At 36.6% G+C, this 24,025-nt stretch overlaps 1 protein-coding gene across 1 annotated transcript in view; it reads left to right on the top strand.

Annotated features, from left to right (window-relative positions):
• The window catches only part of Ush2a (Usher syndrome 2A (autosomal recessive, mild)), a 640,567-nt gene that overhangs the window by 302,560 nt on the left and 313,982 nt on the right, over window positions 1–24,025 (top strand). Inside the window, exons 32-33 of the mRNA XM_013015154.1 lie at window positions 19,718–19,877; window positions 21,153–21,324. Coding sequence (XP_012870608.1) covers window positions 19,718–19,877; window positions 21,153–21,324 — 332 coding nt within the window. The remainder of the gene's footprint in view (window positions 1–19,717; window positions 19,878–21,152; window positions 21,325–24,025) is intronic.

Below are 24,025 nucleotides of genomic sequence, written 5' to 3'. Positions count from 1 at the left end.
CGGTGTTTCCTGCCCGGGCTGGCTTTGAACCGCGATCCTCAGATCTCAGCCTCCTGAGTAGCTAGGATTACAGGCGTGAGCCACCAGCGCCCGGCTTCTACATTTTTTTTATGTTGAGGAAGTCCCTTGATTATACCATCAGCATTAGGACATCACCTTAGACCCCCTCTGAACCTTATGTGTGTGTGTGTGTGTGTGTGTGTGTGTGTGTGTGTGTGTATGAGAGAGAGAGAGAGAGAGAGAGAGAGAGAGAGTCATGGGGGCTTGGGCACTGTCTCTGAGCTCTTTTGCTCAAGGCTAGCACGCTACCATTTTGAGCCACAATACCACTTCCATTTTTCTGGTGGTTAATTGGAGATAAGAGTCTTACAGACTTTCCTACCCAGGTTGTCTTTGAACCATGATCCTCATATCTCAGCCATGTGAATAGCTAGGATTACAAGTGTGAGCCACAGTGCTTAGCCCCTTCTGTACCTTTGACAATGTGGTACATTCCAGCTATCAGCCTTATAGCTAAAGTCTAACTAGCTTAAGTGCTCTATTTCTATTAATTTCTATGTATTCAGCATAGATGTTTAAAACTATCACCTACTCTTTTCCTGGAGATAATGTTAGACTTCATAAAACTTGTAAAACTTGAGTTGTGAATTGTTTACCTTTTGTTTTACAAGTTCAAGTCTGTGGATATATAACACTACCAAAAATAATAAAAAATAGTAATGAATAACATTATAAACATTTTGCAGACCTTTGCATTTTAGTTTGCTTGAGGTTGCTCCAAAGTTATTTATTTTTCTATCCTTGTGAACATACATAATATAAATAAAATATGGAATTTAGAAGCTAATGAACATTGAAAAGGCTAGTTAAAATAAGTTATGGCTTATAGCAAATATTATGTAAAGTGTTAGGCAGATTTCAAGAGAAAAAAACAGATCTTTAATCATAAGGGAATATTTTCAAATTATATTTTAAATCACTTGTGCAGAAAGGCATATTCTCTTCTCTGCTAACCTTTGTGTATTTAGTTGTATATATCTTGACTACTTCTGGAAGCATAATAAGAGTTTTTTCATTGGTAAGCTAGTGAAAAGAACTCTAAATGTGATGTACAAAGGGGTTGCAATTATGTAACTGAGGTAATGAGTGCATTTTTGCTTGAACAGTGTTACTTCTTCCCTCATTTTCTCATGGTCTTTGAGATATATTTTCAGATAAGGCTTTTGTATCTTTTAGCTATTATATCTTATGTATGTATTAATAATGTGTCATATCCAAAATTAAATGCAATTTGAAAATAAAATGAAATAAAAGTCAACAAATTTCCTCAATACCCCAGTGGATGCCTCAAACTGTGCATAATAATAAATGCCATATACTATCATTTTTCCTATGCACACATATATACTTCAGATAAAATTCAATTTATAAATTATACAAGTTATTAACATTCATAACTGATACCAAGACATATTAATGATAGAAATACTCTTTAATAAAGTTATTTGATAGTGGTGTATTATTTCTGAAAATTTCCATTTAGTATTTTTAGATTGTGGTTGACTATGAAGTTCTGCTACTGTAAAAAGTAACACTGTGGATGATGAAGGACCATTGAAATTTAAAATGGTGAATTATAAATATTAAAGAGCTGAGGGATCTGTGTAATGAAAAATAAACAGTGCCCACCATTTCCTTTACTAGCGACAGTCACTAATTACATATGTTGGCTTTTACATGTAATATCTTCAGATTTGTTCCTGTTAATGCACAGTAATACAGGAATAACTAATTGGAATTGTTTCACAAACTTTTACACTTTCTAATAAGACACACATATTAAAGTTTACTTGGTTATTTTCTACAAGATGCTGCATTTCACTTTTAATGAAATGGCAAAGGAATTAAGCAGATTATTGAATATTTGAATTAGTTCTAAAACTTTGCTGTTATAACACAACAGCCTCAACTTCATATTATATATAGATTCATTTCCAGTTCCTTAAAATTTTCATATGTTTATGTGCATTAGTGAATTTGATACAACATTATATATGATTGTAAAAAAGAACTCTTAGCACATATTACAATATTTTGGGGCATTTTTCAGAGCAACATTTTGGGAGCTGTTTCTTTAAGAGCACGCTTTCAGGGAACATAAACATGGAACCTACATTATACTTTGCTTTTTTATAACCTTTCAAATTTACTTTGTGGTTCTTTCTCTGTGTGGGGGCCTGTACTGGAACTTGAAAGCAGGACCTGGATGCCATCCCATAGTTTTTAACTCAAGACTATCACTCTACCACTTAAGCCATACCACTCCCAACTTTTCTGCTAATTAATTGGAGATAAGAGCCTCATGGAGTTTCCTGCTGGGCTGGCTTCATATCGTGAAGATCTCAACCCCCTGCATAGCTAGGATTTCAGGCATGAGCCACCAAAGCCCAGCTATTTATGGCTATTTTCAGTGGAGAGATTTTCACCAAACTTCTAGTCTAATCTAGAAATATTTTCTATTACGCAATCCCTCTTAGGTAGAAATACATAAATTTATTTTTGTCATCATCTCTAAGAATATATTTGATGGTTTCTTTGTTGATTTATACTTCCAAAATATTATCATGTGTAACAGTTCTAATGAATCTTTAAATTATCTAAATGAATTATAAAGCTCAAGATTTTTAATCTCATTTGTAAATGAAGAAATTGCAGTGGTGTAAACTTTATTTGTCCACCTATATAATGCCAGTTAAAAGCACATGTGGGACTAAAATTTGGGGCTTTGATAATGTTCTGACTGAAATCAGAAAACTTAACTAAATATTTCATATAAAACAGAGATGGAAGATATTCCACTGAATTACAAATAATATTCAGGAGTATCAAAATATTAATACACCATTGATATCTTCATCACGTTAACAACGTGTTCTGAAAGACAACATGTCAATTAAAATGTCTTATTCAAATGTTGGCTCTTGTTTTTAGAACTTCAAACTAGCCTACTCATTTTAAATTTGAAATACCTAATAGCCTGCATTCCTATCTTGAGGAGGTCAATATAGACGATGTAGATCTGCAGAATGTATTCATTGGAAAGGGGCTTGCCTCTTCTAAGTCAATAAGGAAAACTGAGGAAATGGAAAGTAGGTCTTCATGCTTCTCTTGCTCCCTGACTTTGTATCGTCTCTGTTTCGATTAAGAGGAATAATATGTCCTCCTAAACTACTCTTGGAACTGGAAGATATAAGAGTTAGCTAGAGCTGCACAAGCTGACTGGTTGAACCGACAGGAATTTATTATTTAATAATTCCAATCGCAGAAACTCCAACATCAAGGTTGCTGGAGATGTGGTGTTTTCTGGTGCCCCTCCTCTGGGTTTGCAGATGGCTGGCTGCCTTCTCTCTTTGTCCTCACATAATCTTTCCCCTGTGAATACATCTCTATAGTCCTTAATTTCTTATCCTGGAAGCTAAAGAGAACTGCAATGGTGTTAGAGAGTCACCATCTCTCTCTCTTTTTTTTTCCCACAATCTCTTTTGAACTTGAACCTCCACCCCTTATAGGTTGTATACCTGAACGTAGCACCAAATTGAGGTTCAAGATTTTAGCACACAAGGTCTACATTAAAACAAGGAACAGCATTGATTTCCTTTGTCTGTTTGTTTTCTGAGTATATATTAAATTGTACAATGTGAAATGTTTCATTTTGCTGTGTATATGCATATCATGTATTCTGCACATATTCACCCCCTTCATTTATCTCTCTCTTTGCATTTTCTTTAGCAGTACTGGGGTTTGAACTTGGGAGCTTCATCCTTGCTAGATAGATGCCCTACTGCTTAAACAATGCCCCAGCCCTTTTGCCTCTGGTTAATTTTCAGATAGGATCTTTCTTTTTGCACAAGATTGCCTGGATCACAACCCTTCTATTTATGTCAACTCTGTAGTTTCTTCACTGATTTTTTTTTTGGTATGGACAGTCTGTCTCTGATGATACTACAGCACCCACTATGATTCCCTCTGGATTTATTTGTCCCTTTCTGTCCAGTAGTATTTGTTTGGTAAAACAGGTACATCAATATTTGGCACATATAAATTTACAATTATATCTTCTTAATGGATTTGTTGTGCATTAATAAACAATGACTGTTTTCATCTCTTCTGATTACTTTTGGCTAGAAGTTTAGTTTGTCAGATATCAGTATCTATTACTCTTGGTTCTTTTCCATTTATACTATCTTGGTATCCACGTCTCCAACCTTTTACTTTTTGTCCAGTCAGGCATGTCTCTTGCAGGATCTTTTGTTTAAACCAATCAATCAAATATATGTTTGGGGCTGGGAAGGTGGCTCAGTGGTAGAGTGCTTGCCTTGCATGCCTGAGGCCCTGGGTTTGATTCCTCAGCACCACATAAGCAAAAAGAAAGAAAGGTGGAAGTGGCGCTGTGGCTCAAGCAGTAGAGCGCTAGCCCTGGGCTGAAGAGCGGAGGGACAGCGCCCAGGCCCAGAGTTCAGGCCCCACGACCGGACCCAAAAAATATCTATATCTCTATCTCTATCTCTATCTATCTATCTATCTATCTATCTATCTATCTATCTATCTATCTATATATATATATGTTTCCATTGGAGAGTTGAGCCCATTTCCAGCCCTTTGGATTGGATCATTGAGGAGTTACGAGATTTAGAGGAGTTATATTGCCTTGCTTTTCCCTATTTCTTGTGTGTCTAGGTTGTGATTTGTACATCTATTGTTTTATTTGGTTATTTTATTTTATTTTATTTTATTTTATTTGGTTGTTTTATTTGGTTATTTGTACATCTATTGTTTTATTTGGTTGATTTCTTAATGAACAGTCTTCAAGACTCAATCTCTAGTACCATCCAAAGTAGAGAAACCTAAAGACTGTGTCAAGCTGGTACTGTCTGGGGACTGAGGGCTGGTCTAGTCAAGGGACAAACTGCCTTGACTTTAAGTTTTTCTTTCTTTTCATACACAGAGTTGCTGTTAGCCCCAGCAAGCTTTGCTTGTGAGCTAGGCAACTTTCCTCTAGGGCCAAACAGCCTTGTCCCACCTTTGTGTACTCAGGGCAGCAAATGGACCACCCTAGGGGTTTACCCCCTAGTCTGTAGCAGAGAGAGGATAGCAATGGCAGCACTGAGATCTCTGAGTGGGAGGATTACTCATCTATTTTCCTGTGGAGCTCAGTGCTTTCTGTTCCACCTGCTGGGCAGAGAGAATCATGCTAGAATATAGAAGTAGTAAAGGTTTTGCTATGATCTCAGGTAAGGGGCTTGTTCCTCATCACAGAAGACAGAGGCACCAGTCCTGGCACTCTTCATTACCCAAGCTCCCCCACTGTTCGGATTTCTCAGCAAGTCTAATTCTCCCCACCCCCACAGCTGCCTCTCTCAGCTGGATCACACCCATCTTTGTGTGTCTCCAGACTCCCTGTGTTGTGATCGTACCATGTTTTCAGGTCCCTTGAACAGTTTAGTCTCAGAATATAGGTCACCTTCTGAAGGTGGCACTTGTAGTTCTTGGAGTTATGGGGAGTGATAAAATCGACTTCTTTTTCCCCAGTGCTGCTCTGTGTGACAGTGGACTTCACAATTGTTCCAAACCCCTACAGTGACTTGTAAGAAATGTAAGCTTATCCCATGTCTAAGACTGCCAGACTGTCACCAGGACCAATTGGCTTCTCTTGGGTTTGTGGCTTTGCTGTCCCCTTCCTCCCCTCCCTGAGGGTGTGCCTTTCCTGCCTCTCCCTGGGTTGTCTCATTGTTCTTCACAACTCTTCCATACAGTCTCCATGCCTGTTTCTGACTTCTAACGCTCTGCCTCTTTTTATCTTTGAGGAATAAAGTCTGTCTTTTGTGACAATGACTCTTCTTATACAGAGTCACAGCAAGGAAACTTTTACTCCATCATCTTACCACAGAAACCCTCAGTATTGATTAAGAATAAAGGGATTCATTTTTGAAAAAATTAATTTGAAGATTCTATGTCATTATGTTGAGAATTTGCTGGAATTTCACACAAGTAGGAATATTTAGAGACAGAGTCATTCATCTGGGACTGACCTACATCTCATAGTGTCATAGAAGTGCCCAGTGGTTGTCATAAATTGAGGAAGAATTTGCCTCTTGCTTCCCTGTCTTATAAGGCACCATAGTCTAACGTGCAAAAAAAAAAAAAAAGCAAACGAAACAAAAACAAATGATACTATCTCGTGACTATAATTATGAAATATTTTCTTACAGTAAAAGCTAATCAATTTTATCTGTCCTTTGAGATGAGATTTTGCTGTTTTCCAGGCTGGTCTAGATCTCCTGGGTTCAAGTGATTGTCCTTCCTCAGCTTCCCATGTTCCTGGGACTTGAGATATGCACCAGAGACATTTTAATCAAACAATGAGAAACTTGCAGTGAAGGTTGAGAAAGACTCTACTAGGCAAAGATAAACCTCTTTTCTTGACTGAAATCTCATTCCCACATTTCCTATGCTTTCTGTGCTACTCAAACCTAGAATAAGGAAAACAGAGTTAAAGAAAACATTTCTGTACAGTGTTGGGAAACTTGTCTCATACGCCTCAAGTGTTAAGGGCCATTTCAAAAGGATAATATTGTTGTGTTATCTCCCCTACAATATATATCGTGTCATATATAAGACTGGAGACTCCTGGGAATGTCCCACCAAACATGCAAATCTTTGAATATCTATTTTATGTAGAGAGATTAGAAAGTCACTTTCTGTCACTGTGTAGCCCTATTATGCAAAACAATCGAGAGAAGGCAGCCCATAAATCCTGTTAAGGTGAAATTCTGAGTATTGCAAAGACTATGTAGATAATTTTAAGAGATTTCCCCTCTGCTGAATCATAGTTATAAAGTTAAGCTTGGTTTTTTAAATATAAATCAAATAAATGGTTTCCATAAAGTGACACACTTTTAGGATAAACTGAACTCCAACAAACTTATAAGTAGACATTTTTCAAACATGTCAATGAAAAACTTGCTCTGAAAAAATACAAAAAAATCAAGTTCAGCTTTTGTGTTTGTATACTATTTATTCTAATGGCAATTATATGCAAGCTATCATCATAGATATACTATTTTCAATGATGTACTATGAATAAAATTATCTCATAAATACTATCATTAATCAAATATCAGTCACAGCATTTAAGGTGTATATAGAATATCATTCAGAAAAATTAAAGCCCTATAAAATTACTAGCATGAAAGGTCTAAAAAAAGTTCATCATGATTTCACTCCTGGTGAAGTTATGTATCAACTATCATTTAGAGACAGATGTTTGCTCTCAAAAAAATAAATAGGTACATATTAATTTATTTTCTCACTTTGCCTGATGAGCACCACAGCATAAATAAACACCTAGATTTATATATTATCAATACTCTCATAATTTATTTTATATGGACTTGACTGTGTAGTATTATAAAAAGATAGAATGAAAAATAAGATTTTGTGTGTCTAATAAAATGCTAAAGCTAATCCTTTCCTGATTTTGTCAATAAGTATTTTGAAGATAATATTCTTCCCATTTTAATTTGGTATTAGTGAAAGTTTAGTTTGTCCCTAAATTAGCTCCTCTTGAAAGTAGGTTCGGTCTCCTTTGCGGAAGATACACAGTATCTGTGAGTCTGTGGTTCTTTGCTTCTGTGCTTTTGCAATATGTCTTCACTACAATAGCAGCTGCATCATTAAAGATAAAAAGGGGGCTGGGCACCGGTTGCTCATGCCTGTAATACTGGTTATTCAGGAGGTGAAGACCTAAGAATTGTGGGCAGACAAATCTGGCAGTATCTTATCTCCAATTAACCAGTATGGCAATAGAGCATAAGAGGTAGAATGCCAGCCTCAAGCAAAAAAAAGCCAAACAATATTGCAAAGCCCTGAGTTCAAGCCCCAGTATTGGAACAAATTAGAAAGGAAGAGAGGGAGGGGGGGAGAGGGAGAAAGAGGAAAGAAGGAAGGAAGGGAGGGAGTGAGGGAGAAGAGAAGAGTGGAGAGGGGAGGAGACTAAAGGAGAGGGAAGGAAAAGTTATGACATAAAGCCAGCAGTCTGGGACTCCAGAAGAACTGGAAGGATGCAGTCTGTAAATAGGGAAATGGGAAATGTCAAACTTTGCTCTTAAGGCTTTCAGCTGATAGAATGAGGTCACAGTGTGGAAGATAATCTGTTTTCCTTAAAGCTGACTGATTGTAAATATCAATTACATATAAAAAGTATCTTCAATATCCATACTACTTTTTGTTCACTGTTTGTGTGTCTGTTTGGTGATATTGTTTTGTTTGAAACAATGACTCACTATGTAGGCCAAGATGACCTGAATCTATATAACACAGGCTACCTTGAAGCTCTAAAACCTTCTGCCTCAGCCTCCTGAGTGTTGGATTACAGGCTAGTCCCGCACTTCTGGCTACAATAGTGTTCGACTAAACAAGTGGGTACCACATCATCACCAATGCATACTTCCATTAATATTGTCAGTAAACTATCAACTATTAACTATTAAGCTATTCTTAATTAAAAAGTTAGATATTGTCATCGTGTAAGCATTCATAATACAAGTGCAAGAATGTCATTAGATCATTCTTTTTTTTTTTTTTTTTTTGTCAGTCGTTGGTCTTGAACTCTGGGCCTGAGCACTGTCTCTGCACTCTTCAACTCAAGGCGAGTGCTCTACCAATTGAGCCACAGTACCACTTCTGGTTTTCTAGTGGTTTTTATTGCAGATAAGAGTCTCAAGGACTTTCCTGCCTGGCTGGCTTTGAACCATGATCCTCAGATCTCAGCCTCCTGAGTAGCTAGGATTACAGGTGTGAGCCACAGGCACCCAGCTAATTAGATCATTCTTTAAATGTGCTGTCTTCAAAGAGAAAAGCCTACCATTTGATGGTAATGATTCAAGGGTGGACAGTTCTTGAGAAGAGAACAAGAGCCTATTTGAGGACCCAAGCATTTCTGGTTAGGAATTTGCACTTGTAACACTGACACAAGCTTTAAAAAAAGCACTTGTTGCATATGATGCATTGTATTTTCACTAGTAGATGTAGAAGCATAGCTCTAATAGGATATTTTCCCCCATCCTAACATTGCAATTTAAATTCTTGGAGTCTTTTGTGTGCATTTTAATGTTTTCTTCTTATATGCAGAGTTATCAGGGACAACTTGTTCAGGATATAATTCCAGTTTCAATTGCAAGAGCTTTGGATGTTGAATTAAACAAATGGAATTCTCCCAGCCATTGTCACTATTATAGCTAATATCTAAGAAGTAAACATTTTTTTTTGCCCCACACAATAATTCTAGATGCTAGTTCAGACTTATTGTAGAGAATTTAAAACTAGAAAATGTCTGACACTGAATTCTATTTTTATGCATAAAAGAACCAACATCCAATGAGCTCAAAGGTTTTGCCCAGGTCATCAAAGCAACAAGGGGTCCAGGGATAAATGAAGGTTTCCTGATTTCCCCACCAATTATGAGCATGCATTACAATCATATCTACTGGCATCCAGTGGTCTTCAACTACCCTCAACCTGTGCTTCTAACAGTTTCTTACTCAACTATGTCCTGTGCCCAGCCAAACTGAGCTAAACCAAACATTGTGTCTAAGCTTGTGTTGAAATTATTTTTAAACACCCTTTGACCACTCTCCCTATTCACAACATCTTTCCTCTCTGTCCATACCTTAAAGGTTTTGATTTAAAACTTACCTGTTTTGTCAGTATTTATCATCAACCAGCCAGGTAAAATTTTCTTTTTGAAAATATTAAGGAAGTATTGACATGCTTGACTGTAAAAAAGATTTTAATTATCTACATAGCAAAAAGAAAATAGTTATCATCATAGAACAGACAACGATAAAAATATTTTATAATATACTTATTTAATAAATACTGATGGCCTGCTAAATAACAGTGTGCTAGATGTCATATCTAAAACAATCGAATTATTAATCATAAATTTAAATAAATTCTTCTCTACCCTATTGTTTTTCTTTTTCTTCTTCAGGTTTTTTGTTTGTTTGTTTTGGTGTTGTTTGTTGTACAGGTTCTGGATCTTGAGCTCAGGGCCTAAGAACTGTCCCTGAGCCCTTTTGTTTGCTGAAGATAAACACTCTATCACTTGAGCCACAGCTACACACCCTGCTTTTTAGCATTTAATTGGAGATAAGAGTCTCATGGACTTTCCTACCCAGGCTAACCTCAAACCACTATCCTTAGCTCTCAGCCTCCAATGCAGCTAGGATTACAAAATGAGCCAGTGGCACCTGACATTCTCCACCTATTCATCTCTGGATCCTTAGGCCTCCAGCAGAGAGAAGCACTGTAAGGAAAAGAGCAGGCAGGACTCAGGGAGGGGCTGGAACCATCCTCCCCTAGTCTGTGTCTGTACCAATGGCAGTAACTGCTTCTTAAATGCCAAGGACCTTTTCCTAGAGCACAGCGCTTTCCCAACTTGGTGTGGACCTCAAGATTGATGCGGAAATTGTGCATCCTATTTCTAGCCACCACATAGGTGATCATTCTTCAATGTTCCCCTCAACTCTCCTCTACACCTTAAAACCAGTCCCTTCTACCTTTTCTCTTTAATGTTATTTCATATTAATGTGTCCTCTGTCCCTTGTCAGGATCCCGAATGATCCCAGCTTGTCTTTGAAATTCCACTTATGAGATTTTATGTTAAAGAAATACTGAAGAATGTACCTCATAATATAATAAATCTGATGGAGTGTCAGAGTAGGAGTGAAAGATGCTACTATTGAAGCAGGAGAGAGTAATTAATCCAACGTTGGAAGAACTGGCGGAGGTTTACTCTAGGAGATGGCATTTGATTTGCATCTGAAAGCTGGCCTGAGAGTTTGCCAAAAAAACAAATGTATACGTCTTGCCACCCAAAAGACAGAATCATGGCTCTTGAGGGCAGAGACTCATTATTTTCTCATGCTGTAGGCTGCCAAGTACAGGGCTAGGCTGAAATAAATATTGAATTAATACTTAAGGATTGATTGTGGGTCTTCATTGAAAAACTCTTCTGAGATGATACTTTACAGAACTGACAGGGCACTTAAAAGTATCTGGCAAGTAGTGGATAGAAGTCAATATTAGAGCTATTACTTTTACTAAATTCACAACATCTTACCTTCACGGTCATATTTTATTACACTGATTCACTAACACAGAAAGACTTTTTTCTTTTCTTTTCTTTTTTTTTTTTTTTTTTTTGGTCCATCATGGAGCTTGAACTCAGGCCTGGGCGCTCTCCTATGAACTCTTTTGTTCAAGGCTACCTAGCACTCTACCACTTTGAGCCACAGCTCCACTTCTAGCTTTTGGGTGGTTAATTGCAGATAAGAATCTCAAAGGAACTTTTCTGCCCAGGCTGGCTTTGAACCGCAGTCCTCAAATCTCAGCCTCCCGAGTAGCTATGATTATAAGCATGAGGCACTAGTGCCCGGCTTGACATTTATTTTTCTATTTTGTCTCATTAATAACATTTGTGGCTTAACAGTCTCTTAAGAATCTTGTGTAATATTAACTTACTCCTAAATTTGCCAAAGAATGTAGTGAGTAGCAAGCTAAATCCTCGAGAAAAATGTTAAGTTTTTCAAGAAAGCTTTAATCAAGTTATATAATTGTATTTCTTGAGACAATGCTGAACACAATCTCAGTCCCATCCCCTTGGATTGTGAACAGAAAGAATTGATAAAAATCAAAAGCCAACTATTTTCCCCTAATCTTCCCTCTATCTTCCCTTGTCCACAGACAAGAAAGTAGCATGAGTAGGATGGTGGTCAGAAGAGAAGTAAAGGGTAAGGACTGATCTAGGTTTACATTATAAAAACAAGTAGGAGAACAACGTTCAGTTTAATATAGTATAATGTATTACCAAGAACATTAGAGGTTGGGCTGGGAAGGTGGCTCTGTGGTAGAGCGTTTGCCTTGCATGCCTGAGGCCCTGGGTTTGATTCCTCAGCACCACATAAGCAAAAAGAAAAAAAAACGGAAGTGGCACTGTGGCTCAAGTGGTAGAGCACTAGCCTTGAGCTGAAGAGCTGAGGGACAGCGCCCAGGCCCAGAGTTCAGGCCCCACGACCGGACCCCCCCCAAAAAAAAAAAACAAAGAATATTAGAGGTATTCAGGAAACCAGATACGATAAGAGCTGGATAAGAATACTGTCAGCTTATGGAGTTTTTCATAGCAGTCTTTTGTTCTAACCAGCCAAAGAAGAAAATAAGGAAATAAATAGCAGGCTTTATGATCACAACTGACAGTAATAGGTGGGGTTTCATCTCCCCGCAACACATACACACATACCTGTCTTTCTCTCCAACAAAAAGCAACTTGTAGTCAGCAGGACTTTCTCACTCACCACAGGCCACCTGCCTCAATCATAATGCCCTGACCAGACCCTCCTGTCCTTATCCCCAGTTTTCATATTGAATTAAAGTCTTTATTTCTTAGTCTTCAGGAATGCCCAGAGGATTAAGAGTCATAAGATATGTTCATGAGAAAAGGCATCCTTGTTCTCAGAGTTTATAATACCATGAATAATTATGGTTGGTATAAAGATGCTTACAAGGAAGATTGATTAAAAGGGCAACTCAATAGAGTGCTAACTATGCACATGTTAAGGACAAGCAAGGGTCTCTCCACAGATGATATGCATGTTGAATAGAGTTTGGATGAAAATGAATAGATGTAGATTTTTCCAAGGAAAACTTTTAAGAAGCATTATAACCTTGGAGGGAAGAATTTGTTGTTTGTTGGCATAATTTGGACACAATTTTATATCTGAGTCCTCAGCAGGAAAATTGCAATTCTAACTGTATGAATTTGTTTGAAAGCATAAGATGAGATCTGGGTGGTGGTAAATTATTTACCTGTCCCCTTCCAAAAAGAAAAAAAAAGAAGCTTCAATAAGGAACAAAAAAGTAAAGCTAAATAAAGCCTCAATTCTTATTAATTATGAGGTGAAAATGTCATTTTTCTGAAATCAAAAAGGCTGAGCAAGCAAGTACAGAGTGCAAGCTAATTACACAAGGCAGAAGTGAATGTAATGTGACATTTCACATGCTCTTTGGTGTAGCTCATTGCTGTCCAGACATCTATCATACACACACACCACACACACACACACACACACACCACACACACACACACAATCTCCATTCTCACTTAACTGGCATCTTCCAGTGGTCCTTGTTTGAAAACAATGTGACAGATGATGCAGTTACTGCCTAGAGCATTCATGCCCAAATTTTAAACATCCAGATGACTGAAGGTAGGATGCACACACAGGACAAAGGGAAATGATCACAAACAAGGCCATACTAAAGCTACCAGTACAACTATGTTTATTGCAGCATTATTTACCATATACCCCTTAGTAGAGAATGGATCAAGAAAAAGTACTATATACGATGGAATTCTCTGCCTCTCTCAGCAAGAATGTCACTGCCCTGTTCGTAAGGAAATGGGAGGATTTGGGGGGGAAATCATATTAAGTGAAGTAAGCCAGACCCAAAGAAACATAGGTCCCATGGTTTCCCTTATTTGCAATACTTAGTATATGTCTAGAGTAATCTTAGCAGATGAGCAGAATAGCTCAAAAGCTATGACTATATGAGATGATGCTAAGCAAAATGAACTCCAAGACATGGACACAAGAGGTCTTTCTTTGTTGTTATTGTTTTTAATGTACAATGGGATTTTTTGTTTCTTTTGTATGTTCTTCTCACTGTGGTATATCCCCTGTTGTCACTATATTTAATTTTGGAAACCTGGTATTGTATCTATATTTGAATTAGGGAAGGGAAAAGGAACAACAGAAGGGTAAGATAAAGGACAATGGGGAACCGATGTAACAGTGAAATACACAAGACAATATGTTGGAAAGGATCTGTACAACTTGGGGTGGGGGTGAGGGGAGAGAAAGTAGAAGAAAAATGAAGGAAGGGGTAACAACGTTTGACAAGAAATGTACTTATCACCTTACTTATATAACTATAATCCTTCTGTACATCATCTTGACAATAAAAAAATTTAAGAAACATGAGCAAGATACCAGAAATACAACCAGGTTAACGTGTCAGATCATCATAAAGCAAGAACTGCTTTTGCATTTGTCGAATGGGAGAAATGCATTAGAAGATATAAAGTCCTCAGTTTACACAGGGAGTTAAAAGAAAATCGTTGCCTGCTTATTAGTTCATTTTGTAAACTGAGATCAATGAAATTTCTCTGAACAACAGCATGAAATCAATTGTAAAATAGCATATAATTCATGGGCAGTATTGTAAATTATAGTTTGCCTGACAGTAATCAGTGGGGCTTCCATGCACTTCGATGCATTTCCTTGTAACTCATCTGAGGACAATGGCTGTGGATCCATTTCTAACGCATATTATGGTGATCTGTTTTTCCCTGTCCATGACTCCCTCTGTTTGATCTCATGCAAATGATGCAATCAAGCAAATGGAAAACAAGATGTTGTTGCTAAGGGGCTTTGACAGACAGGGGCCCTTCTGTTTCCAGGGATCCCCCATCCTCCATTTACATAACTCAGATTTGTATACATACCTGCAATTGTTTAAGCCCATTGATCCATGGCATTGCCCTTGGAAGGCCTAATCACATCCTTAGAGACATATTATCAAATCAGTGGCCATTAGTCCAGGAGACAGGTGTCATGATACTCCTGTTAGCTTTAACTTTTAAACTGCTAGCTTATGTTTCTGCTTCCTCATAACCCTCTTTTCCACTTCTTGTAAATAGCTCTTCTGAAAATAAAGAATGAAACCTCCCAATTGTTTCTGTTTCACATAGCTACTCTCTCCTTCCCAATGCCTCCTCTTCTTTTCTGATGTTCCTTTCCATTTTCTTTATAGCCTCATCACATTTCACTAAGGCTTCCGCAACCTGTGCCACTTCTTTTACCATAAATCCAGTCAGATTCTGCTCCCTTCTATTTTTTCATGCATTCCTCCATTTTTCAAAGACCATTCCTTCTTCATCTTTTTTATGGAAATGCATGGAGAATAATGCACTTTGAGGTGAACAATACAAGCATAAAAATGACCCAGGAGTCAAAAAAGCTATTTAATCACCTTGTCATCTGTTATACTATTGAGGTTGTAGTTTTCAGATTTTTCAGAATCAAAAACAATCCCAAGGCCTAGCATGCAGACCAGTCACACTTCTCAAACAGAAAATGGAGCCTAATCCTATGTTTTCTTTTGTGAACTAACTTACCAGAAAAAGAAAGAAGTGGGAGGAAAGGTTTAATTCTGCAGGAGTCCTAAGAGTCTTCATTTTGTTATGGTCAGACAGGTGTAGGTCGAACCCATGACACTTGCATATATCAGTTTTTAAGACATATACTCATGTCTCTAACTCCTGTACACTTAGGTCCTGACTTATAGAGCACAACTTAATATCTGACTTCACTCCCTTATAACTTATCACTAAATGAATCCAGGTCATTTTGGAGCTAATTCTTCATTGATGGTGTGAAAGCATCTGGTTCATACTTAGTTCTTCAGTACCTAGAGCCTGGTACCTGTCTTCTCTGTACAGTGGAATTACTCCAGAGAAAGCCTCTTAGATCCAGTCTGGATGCCTGTCCATCCTCATCATTTCTACCTCACACATAGGAAAATATTCCCATGAATTGTCTATGGCTCTAAATTTTCTACAGACACTATGGTCTTTTCTTTTGTTTGGCTCTTTGGTTTGAAACTCCACCTTAAAAGTACAAGTCAAGGTTACTCCTACTAAGAACTTTCCAAAAATCTTTTTTTTTTCTGTTAGTTGGGGAGGTCTGAGTTTTCCTCTTCCTGTTTCTCCTGGATGTTATATCTAAATTTTGAGTCTTCTCTCTATTTTTTCAAGTGATCTATTCAGAAGTTTTCTTTTACTGTTGCCTATTTCCTGCCAGCTACTATATGTATAGACAATAACTCTTAGATAGTTGAATCCTAAATATATGGCTTAGGGAAATTTAAATAAGAATTATATGATCAAGGGAGAGGGGATCTGAGGCAGTATAAGATAAAAGGGAAAAAATAACAAGTCACTGTGAGTACAACCTTGCTTTCCGTTTCCATGTCACAGATCATCATTATTATAGGAATTCAGAGAAGGAGGCTCCAAGTTTAGATTCTCTAGGTTCCTCAAAATAATTGGCTAAGCCATGGCTGAACCATCAGGGTAAATGTAAAATAATTAATATATTACCAAGCTTAAAAAAGGGAAGAAAGTACTTCTTGCTGAGCACCCAAAAGAGCCAATTCAAATAGGAGAACATACAATTGTCTTAAATTGTTTCAGTGTGTTCAATCTGAGATATCTTTCTGACAATAAGATAATAAAACGTATCCAGATCTAAGAAATCAAGCACAGGACTGATGGGGTAAAAACAAATTCCACAAGACATGGAGATAATGGCTTCCTCATGGATGACCAAAGATCCCAGGCAAATACAACAGTGACAAATAATCAGAACATCTTAAAAAAGAATAATAATAACTAAAAAAGAACAAGGACAAGGCATTATGTAGTAGTGAGAGAGTGAGAAGATCAATTTCATTGATGCGATTAGTGAATGAATTTGGAAGGAACCGGCTTGTGGCTGGTCACATTTTGAATCCTGGATATTGTTTCTGGAGCCAATCAAGTAATGAGCATCGCTCTGCTGGAGGGTGGATAAATAAATGAAGTGGAGGTGAAGGGCAGTGTGATTGAGGAAGTTAAAGCAAAGCCAAAATTGAAGATGAGTCATTATGAGGATGTTAGAGTTGCCAAAAGGGGGATTATGATTGAAAAGAAAACTGAGCCAATGCTGAAGTCATGGCGGAAAGAATAAGGCTGACACTGGAGTATAAGAGGGCAAGTGTTAACTAGGTTTGGGGCCATTTATCTGTTCCAGGTAATGAATTGATATTGATAAACTCTGACCATTGCTTCTCCATCAATGTTATACATGTATATCATAGGAAATTTGGGGGAAAAATAGGCTCTGCCCTCAAACTAAATTGTTTATATTATATACCCTCGTTTGAAAACACTGTTAAACATTTTGGTCTTCCTCTGTCTCCTTTTTTGCTTATTAATTTTTATTATATTTCTAATGTGGTACGTTGAAAAATATGCTGCTGTGATGTTCAATTAGGTGTACAGCCTTGCTTCTTATTTAGTTAAATTTTGGCAGTACTGATGTTTGAATGAAAGGCCTCATGCTTGTTATGGTGGTGACTCGAGCCATACCTACAAGCCTTTCTTTTGGCTCATCATTTAGAAGAAATTCAGTGAACTTTTATGCCAAGGCTGACCTTAAACTGTGATCCTCTAGATCTTAGGCTCCTGAGTAGCCAGAATTAGAGGTATAAGACATTAGGGATACAGTTAGTTGTTTAACGGTGAATCTTCTTTGTAAATTGCAGGCACCTCTAATAGTTGGACAATTGTCTTTATTAGATTTCTAAAGACTTTTTGATATCCTTAGACATTGCTATATTCCTGAGGAAAAATATGATAATCTTAATAAGGGGCATAAAGCTTTCCTACTGTAGTTGATCATCTTTCCCTGGTCCTAAAGATATCCCCATGAACATAATAGCAAATAATCATTTTGTATTCAAAAAGTTTCCATTCTCCTGGGAGGGATATAAAGTCAAGAAATAAATGGCAAATCAATGTCTGGATTAATTTTTTTGATAATTACAGTAAGAAATTACATAAGATGATATAATCAGAATAAGATATTACTGATCGTTATCTGTTGCTATAGGAGCCCATGTTGGTTTTGTGTCTGAAATGACTTAGAGTAGAATCCTCAGCTTCACCTTTCTGGGGGTTACCAAGAATTCAGACACTTGGGAGGGGTCACAAAGTTTCTGCCCATGAGCCAGAGAAGATAAAGAGATCACTGCAGTGTGTCATCAGAGAAGCATGTTTGGCTCCTCAATATTGGCCATGGTGGCTCTTTGCATGGTGGTTGTTTTTTGTGTGAAGTCCTCCTGTGTTCACTCCCTTGACTCCATCCAGCCCATTACTATGTTTGTAAGTTGCATGGAAAGTCATTCCAATCACAGGCACCTGTTCTGACTCAGTCCTACACCCAGTCTAGATGTTAGCACTAGAAGCTGTGGTCATGCACTCTATCACCACTTTCAAAGTGTCCTTGCAATGGATCATCTGATCACATTGATTGAGGGTGCCCCAACTCATTGTCAGTAAGTTGTAAAAAAAAAAAAAAGAAAAGAAAAAAGGCAAAATTTAATTGAAAGTCTTACATCTTTTGTTGACCATCTTTTGCTCTCAAGTCACTTTATTTACTATAAAATTACCAATTCATCTGTCTTCAGGTAACCTACGTGTTTAAGCAATTGATTGGACTTCCCGTGAAAATCTAGGTGTTCTTTTTCCAATTTAAATTTGCTATCGGTGCATTGCAAAATGTATTTGCCTGAATTAGGCTGCTTTTCATTATTCTTTTAAACATGAAAATGTTTCAAGGCTAATAGGAGTAAAGAATATGCCTCACTTAAATTGTGACTTATTTCAAAGATGTTCCATTCAATAATGATTATTTTTAGTAGTGTGAAATATGAATGATGTTCAAAGCTTGGCAAATCTGAATGAATTTTGGTAAGATTACGAAATACCTTTTAAAGTGAAGTGTTCATGGCATTTCAAAATTAAATTAAGAGCAGTCTAATGCAAGGGATATGGTACCCATTAGAAAGGTAAACAGGTACAATGTACTATGGAAGTTCAGATTTAGAAAAAAGATTACTACAGTAATCTTTATATATAATACCAAAGTACTATTCTATTGAGTTTTATCAGTATCTTTGATATCCTGCTCAAATGTATTTAGATAATCTCATTCATTAATCACTCATTGATTCATATGTATATGTATATATATATATATATATATCTTATGATATGCTAGGCATTGAAATGGATACTGGGAATGCAAAAGGATTAGAGCACCATTATTTTCTCTTAATGTGTTCAGAGCATTGGAACAAATAAATAAGCAAATAATGATGACACTATATTGTAATTGTCACATTAAAATTCTGTGCAAAAATTTCCACCTTGTATCTTAGTGAGAGCTGGGAGAGTTTCTAACTTACGAGTGGTTTTTTTTTTCTTCTTAAGAAAGAGGCAGGCATTTACACTAAACCTGACTATTTGAAGGTCAAATAATAGTGGGCCAGGTAGATAGAAGAAAGACATCTGGCAAAAGGAATTACAAACTCAAAGTGATTGTTACAGGCTATATATTTGCATTTCAAAAGCAACTCTTGTTGTCTTCAAATATGCTTTAAAATAAATTAAATATCTCATTTATTTTTTATGGGGTCTTTGAACTAAGACTAAAATCCAGAAAATGATTTACTTGATCATAGGCATTCAAGAAAACAGCCAAATTGTTAAAATGAGAAAATCAAATCAAGAGTTTGACTGATACATGCCTATTTAAATAGTGCCATAGTATATTTAAGAGATTAACCACTCTATATTTTATTACTATTGACTTTATGTCTATTGTTAGGTTAAGCTTTAACATCTCCCAGAGGTAACAATGTACAAGAGCGATGGATGAGATCTTGAGTAATAAATATGATGGCGAATAAATTTTTGTTTCTTTCTACTCCCTAGATTTAAGAGTATTTATGCCACACCAGTTTCTTCTCAGTGCATGTACGCACGTGGGCTGCACAAACAGTTCCAGGGTCATCCTTTATACCGCACAACTGCCCCCGGAACAAGTGGATCCCCCAATTTTGACTGTCCTGGGTTCCAGAACTGTACATGTACAGTAAGTAGAAATGTGTCTGTCAAACGCTTGTTCATGCAAGAATTTCAGTGAGTTTCATCAATTGGGGGAAGGGCTTGTGACATCACATTCATTCTATTGTAATGAAATGCATAGGAATCATTTTATCAATGATTCTGGGAACCTTTGATTATCATTTGCCGTCTTCATTTCAATTCTGTCTCCACCCAATCAGGCTGAGATACATGTGTATACAGACCCACAATAAAGGACCTACTGACCATGTACACAAATGCTTTTAGCATTTAAAATTAAACAATTTTAAATTTAAAAACTGGAAAGTATATGAATACACATAAGTATATAATACCTTTTGAAGGATAAACAGGACCTTCTTATTTACTTATTCCTTTGTAGTTGAAGTCAGAAAGGAAATTTTGCATATTTAGATTATTTCTTTTATTTTTAATTTTTTTAAGTAGTCGTACACAGGCCTTTCACTTCCACAGACATATGATGAGTACAGTGCATCTTGATCGATATCACCCTTTCCCAGATTATTTCTGGTATTAGTGGTTCTTGTTCATTTCCTAACATATAGATATCTAGGAGGCATAGGGTTTACTGTAATTCTGTGTTAAAATGGAATAGTCCTCTCTTATCATTAATTAATGCTTAGTCACATTTATCTCTTCTGGTCCTAGTTTTCTCTTCTAGGAAAGAAAGGATGGCACTGAAGTAATTAGGACATTCATTTGAGCTGAAAAGCATTATGATTCACACCCTTTGTTCCATGCAAACTTTCGTATTGACTTCCAGTTGTCCTTCAGCCAAGGCCTGTGACCTATGCCAAAAGATGTCCCAACCAACCTGAATATTCCTTAGTTCAACTCCTGTTTGGGACTTGCCGTTCTCATTCTAGATCATTCATAGTAGCCCTCTTCTGGTATGTGTTTTGCTCTTCCTTCAACTCACCCATATCAAATCAGCCTGTTTCCTCCTTCAAGAGGCACAATCTGATTACTTGGGCTCTTCTGGTCTTCCTCTTCCTTGTATTCTGTCAAAACATGTCTACCTTTCCTGAGTAGCTTGAAGAAAATACATTCTTCTTGTCCTTCAGTTACTTAAAATTTTAATTAGCTAATGATATAAAAATGTGTAAGTGAGCTAGAAAGGTATCGCTGTTGAGCTTACCATGTCTTGTTTTCTTATAGTAGCACAAATTCAACTTCCTATGTGTCCTTTGATAATCCTGCACATTTCAGTTTTGACTTGAATGAATACTGATATTAATGCTATAGTTTTTTTTATTCCCAGATGGAAACAACCACAGAAACTCAATGGGATTCTGGAACGCTACCTATTATATATTTCAAATCATACTGGTGATTTTACAGTTTGGAATGTCATCTATAACAGCACTGAACTTTCCCAGCAACATGTGCTTCCATACCTTTTCCCTGGTAATAAATACCTCATCAAGCTGGGAGTAAGTTCACTTTATTTTTGTCACGTTCTCTGGTCCCACCCTTTACCTTACTACTTCCCTTCCCTTTGTTTCTTCCTTTCTCCCTCTTTTACTTTAAAAAAAATATTGGAATATCAGACACCTTATGTTTTGATTTTTATACTGAAAACTGACTTCTTATCCCAAATGTGAATTCCATTAATCCATAATCTACATATATATTATATAATACAAAACAACATATAACCATCTGAGTCAGATTTTTCTCAAATCTAATTTGAGATTATTAGAAAGGACTTTTTATAGCCAGGTGCCAGTGGCTCAAGCCTGTATCCCTAGCTACTCAGGAGGCTGAGTTCTGAGGATCATGGTTCAAAACCAGCTCAGTCAGGAAAAGTAAGACTCCATGAGATTCATTATCTCCAGTGAACTAGAAAAAAAAACAGTAGTGGAAATGTGGTTCAAGTGGTAGTGTGCCAGCCTTGAGAAAAAAAAAAAGCTCACAGGCAGTATGTAGCCCCTGAATTTAAGCCCCAGAACCAGAACACACACACACACACACACACACACACACACACACACACACACCACATTTTATTATTGGTAGTATTTCATAATTATTGAATGATTTTTTTTCCAAAATGCTGAGATTAATGAGGTAATTGCCTTGTGGAGCTTGTATTCATTGGAAAAATAAGTCACAGTAGGAAAGTGTAAATCTTTATTTTAAAATGAAGGTTTAAATGACCCTCAGATATTCTTGCTATTTTAGTGTGGTTTGTATCAGACTTCTGTTTCAGAAGAACAGTCATTTAATGAAACCTCAGAATCAACATAGTTTACAGGTTTCTCCAGGTAGACAATAGCATTTTTTTAAATGCAAAAGAACACTTTTATACAAAGGTCTTTTAAAAGACCTTGATATTACCATGGAATTTATACTCAGTAGTTTCTTTTGTGGTGTTTTTTTATGAAATATAATCTTTTTTAAGTTTAATAGCACATCTGAAAATAACTGAATATAAACATGAGATTGTCCCTATTTGTTCTAAACACACTCTTCATTTTATAGCAATACCTATATAAGGATATTTGCTTTGATAAATGCCATAGAAAATATTCTGCTCTTGATTATGAATAAATTTACATTTATGTAGACACTGTGTATGCATTCATTTTACTTAACATGCTCCTGAATGCTCTAAATATTATACCACGAGAAAATAAACTGCATTCAAGTACTGCTGTCTGACTTGACACCACAAAACAAGGACAATCAGACAATGTTAAAAAAAAAATCCTGTTCAAAATCACACCACGTGTCTGGGTACTCAGCACAGCAGATGGATTTTTTTTGAAACAATGGTTTGGTTACTTACAATTATATTATTCAAGAAATAGGAAGGTGTGTATTAACTTGATTTTCAAAAGCTAGTGCACAAGTCTTTATTACTCTCAAAATCAAGAGATATTTCAACTGCTGGGAAGCTACCAATATTAAACCAGAAATGGTTATGTTCTTGACTTTTATCCAAAGGAGGCAAATGAGATGAAAATAGTTCTACTCCCAAGGCAATTCTTAGGCTATACTATACAGTCAAACTCGATATCCTGCATTTTATAATTTGGGAATACCTTGAAAAATAAGTAACACTAACATAGTAGCCTGTTCCCTTGAGTTTTAATTCAGATTCTAGCACTAACTGTTTAACCTAAGGCAAATGCACGTAACCTAAATTTAGGACATTGAACTGAATAATTTTCTTGAATGATATTTTTAAGCCATAAAATGCCATTATGCTAAAAACTTAATCCCAAACAAAAGTCTATGAAATCAAACAACATCTGTCAACCACCGAGGAATGTTGATGCAAGAAGTCAGAAAGATTTGGAAGTCCTTGCCCTAGCACTTGTTAGGCAAATACTCTTGCACACATTATTTTTCAATTTCACTGTAGTTATTAGGACAGAAAATACTCTAATGTATTTTCAGGGTAATCTTAACTGAAAGGTTTTCTTTTTTTACTTAACCCTGTTAAGCAGTAAATTAAATGAACCAGAACATTTTGGGTTCATCCTGGTTAATTGAGGGATTATTGTATATTTCACAGTTTCAATATAATAACTAGCTCTCAAGGTCATTAGATTAGAAGAGGGAGATCACGTTCTCAGCAAAGTGGAGTTGTCTTTAGAGTGTCTTAGCACATGGATGAAAGGTTGAAAAACAAAGAACCTGAGCAACAAAGTCTTCAGATAGCTTTTGCAATAACAGGACATAACCTGGCGATGTGAACCATGATGCTCTGCTCCAAGCTTGGAACAGCAATGTTATTCACTTTGCATTTGACTGAAATATCAACTAAAACCTTGCTTAGCTCTGATGGCTTACTCTTGTAATTCTAGCTATCCAAATAGGCTGAGATCTGAAGATCATAGTTTGAAGCCAGACCACGCAGGAAAATCCTAGACTCTATCTCCAGTTAATCAGAAAAGACCAGAAGCAGAGGTATGGCTCAAGTGATAGAGAAACAGCCTTGAGCCAAAAAGCTGATTGAAAGCACAAAGCCCAAAGGTCAAGCCCCAATATTGGCACAATAGTGAAGAAGAATGAAGAAATAAATGAATAGATAAATAAAAACATAGACTACATCTTCCAAAATTCTAGATTCAGGTACACGCATGTACCTGATAGAAATAGGAAGTAGTTCTTTCACGAAGGAAT

This window comes from Dipodomys ordii, unplaced genomic scaffold, assembly GCF_000151885.1.
Source record: "Dipodomys ordii isolate 6190 unplaced genomic scaffold, Dord_2.0 Scaffold26, whole genome shotgun sequence".
Classification (NCBI taxonomy): Eukaryota; Metazoa; Chordata; class Mammalia; order Rodentia; family Heteromyidae; genus Dipodomys; species Dipodomys ordii.
Note: the sequence above shows the minus strand (reverse complement) of the source record. Positions and strands in the feature narration are given on the sequence as shown.